The 2,115-nt window shown below is 33.1% G+C and overlaps 1 protein-coding gene across 1 annotated transcript; it reads right to left on the reverse strand.

Annotated features, from left to right (window-relative positions):
- Positions 1-379: 379 nt before the first annotated feature.
- NAEGRDRAFT_72516 (rho GTPase) lies at positions 380-1,968 on the reverse strand (the record flags this gene model as incomplete). The annotated part of the gene is made up of 4 exons (XM_002672316.1): positions 380-763; positions 806-818; positions 861-870; positions 990-1,968. 4 exons carry the CDS (start codon positions 1,966-1,968, stop codon positions 380-382), a joined length of 1,386 nt encoding a protein of 461 aa, XP_002672362.1.
- Positions 1,969-2,115: the final 147 nt, after the last annotated feature.

Below are 2,115 nucleotides of genomic sequence, written 5' to 3' on the forward strand. Positions count from 1 at the left end.
CTCCACACTTTTAGTTTCAAATTGACTGATTTGCTGAGACCTCAATTGAGTGATGAGGAATTACTGTCCATTGATTTTGAAAATAACTCACCATATTCGTATGTGGTTAATGTAACTTCACATGAGGGCTCACACCACACTTTAAACTGATTTCCACATTCAAACCAATCTTTCTAAGGCATCCCTCAACATGTTGACGCATTCAGCCGCTAATCAACTTGCCAAACAAGGAATATTGATTAAATGTATTGATGGTGCTTACAGAATTTTACATCCAATCCTCACCAATTCCACCAGTTATGGTAAATTATTCAAAGACTATAAAGTTGTTGAGTGGTAGCTTTGCTTGTACTGGCAAGAAACTTAGCAAATTATTAGTTTATTGCACTAAACACTTCTTTTGTGGACGAACTTTACTACAATAATTGTCATCTTTGGTGACGGCAATTGTTCTCAAAATGACACTACTCAAATCATCAAGGCCATATCCTGTTTTGGAGCTAGTTTCAATATAAGTGGCACAACCCATATTTTTGGCCATCAACTCTCCTTGTTCGAATGTGATTGGTTTTTCTTCATATTTAAGAATGAATTCCTTATTAAGAATTGAATCAGTACGATAGTCAATCTTGGTATTCACTAATGCCACAGGAGCAGTACAGTGGTGTCTGATTTCTGGAAGCCATTTGGTGACAACATTGAAAAATGAAGCCTCTGACACACAACTAAAGTTCACTAAGAACAAAGATGTCCCTGGGTAGGACTATTACAATATTATTACAAAAAATATAATTTCAATACTTACCAATGGACGTAATCTAAATAATATTAAGAAAACAAAAATAAAAATGATTAATTACCTATCATAATCTAAAATTGGTTAATTTCAATTAAATCCATTCAAAAAAACTCACCTTCAGGACCAGCAGTATCCCTTTGTAAATGTTAACAAATTATTAAAGAGATAGCTCAAATAACTTACCATAGACCGATTGAATAAGTCTTGTCTTCAACTTTTACACTTATATTGTGATTGTCAAACACAGTTGGAATATAATCATTTGGATAATCTCCAGAAGAATAGCGTTTTAATAGTGTTGTTTTACCTACTGCTCCATCTCCTACCGCAACAACCTTAAAAACACCATAAGGAGGAGGATACTTGTCTAACATTTCAACCACATGAGAATAGTTTAAAAGTTCAGACTTGGAACAATACTGTCTTCCATCTTTACGTTGTTTTACCTCCTCAATTTTCAATGTTCTTTCAATATTCTTCTTTTCAACTTTTGACATGATGGCTTGAACAGCTTGAGTGAGATTTTCCTTGTAATTTGACTTTTTACGTAAATAGGAATCGAAAATTCTTGATTGAGTGGTATCAAAAACATATTTACAAAGTACATAATCATAGGAACCAACAGTTTGTTTTGATGCCTCCTTAAAATCACTCAATTTTTTGAAATAAAAATCTTCCCAATATTGATCTTCAGTTGTTAAAGTGCAAATTCTCAATGATTTGGAAACCAAATGTAATTTCATTAAATCTTGAATGCTAAGAAATGATAGAACTGTTCTGAAAATGTCATCATTCACCTTCTCATTAAATAAATCAATATTAAATGAGCTTGTTTCTGATTTGGTTATTGATTTTCCGTCTTTCTTACTTGAAGTAATAGACGTAGTTGTTGGTGGAGAAACTGTCAAAACGTCAGGAGTCTTTTGAAATAATCCTCCAACTACAAAATAAGTAATAGAGGAATCAGTGGAAGGAATTTGCACAAGAGCATGAAGTACAGGTTGAGCTTCTTCCTTATTAGAATCATTGAAAATGGATGAAAGAGAATGAGTTGTATCAATCTTCCAACCTTGGCCAACATTTCCCAAATCAAGACATGTACAATCTGTGAAATCTTGATTTTGATTACAACCACCAACACTATACAATGTGTTTCCTTCCAAAACCATTGAATGTCCATATCTAGCAAACTGTTCACTCAAATTTGATGCAATAATCTCAGCATTCACTACCAATCTGTCAACACTCTCTACCAATGAATCAAGTGAAATCTTAATTGTATCTCTAATAATGGAATTAGCTGTTTACCTCCATGA

This window comes from Naegleria gruberi (genome assembly GCF_000004985.1).
Source record: "Naegleria gruberi genomic scaffold NAEGRscaffold_54, whole genome shotgun sequence".
Taxonomy (NCBI): Eukaryota; Heterolobosea; class Eutetramitea; order Acrasida; family Naegleriidae; genus Naegleria; species Naegleria gruberi.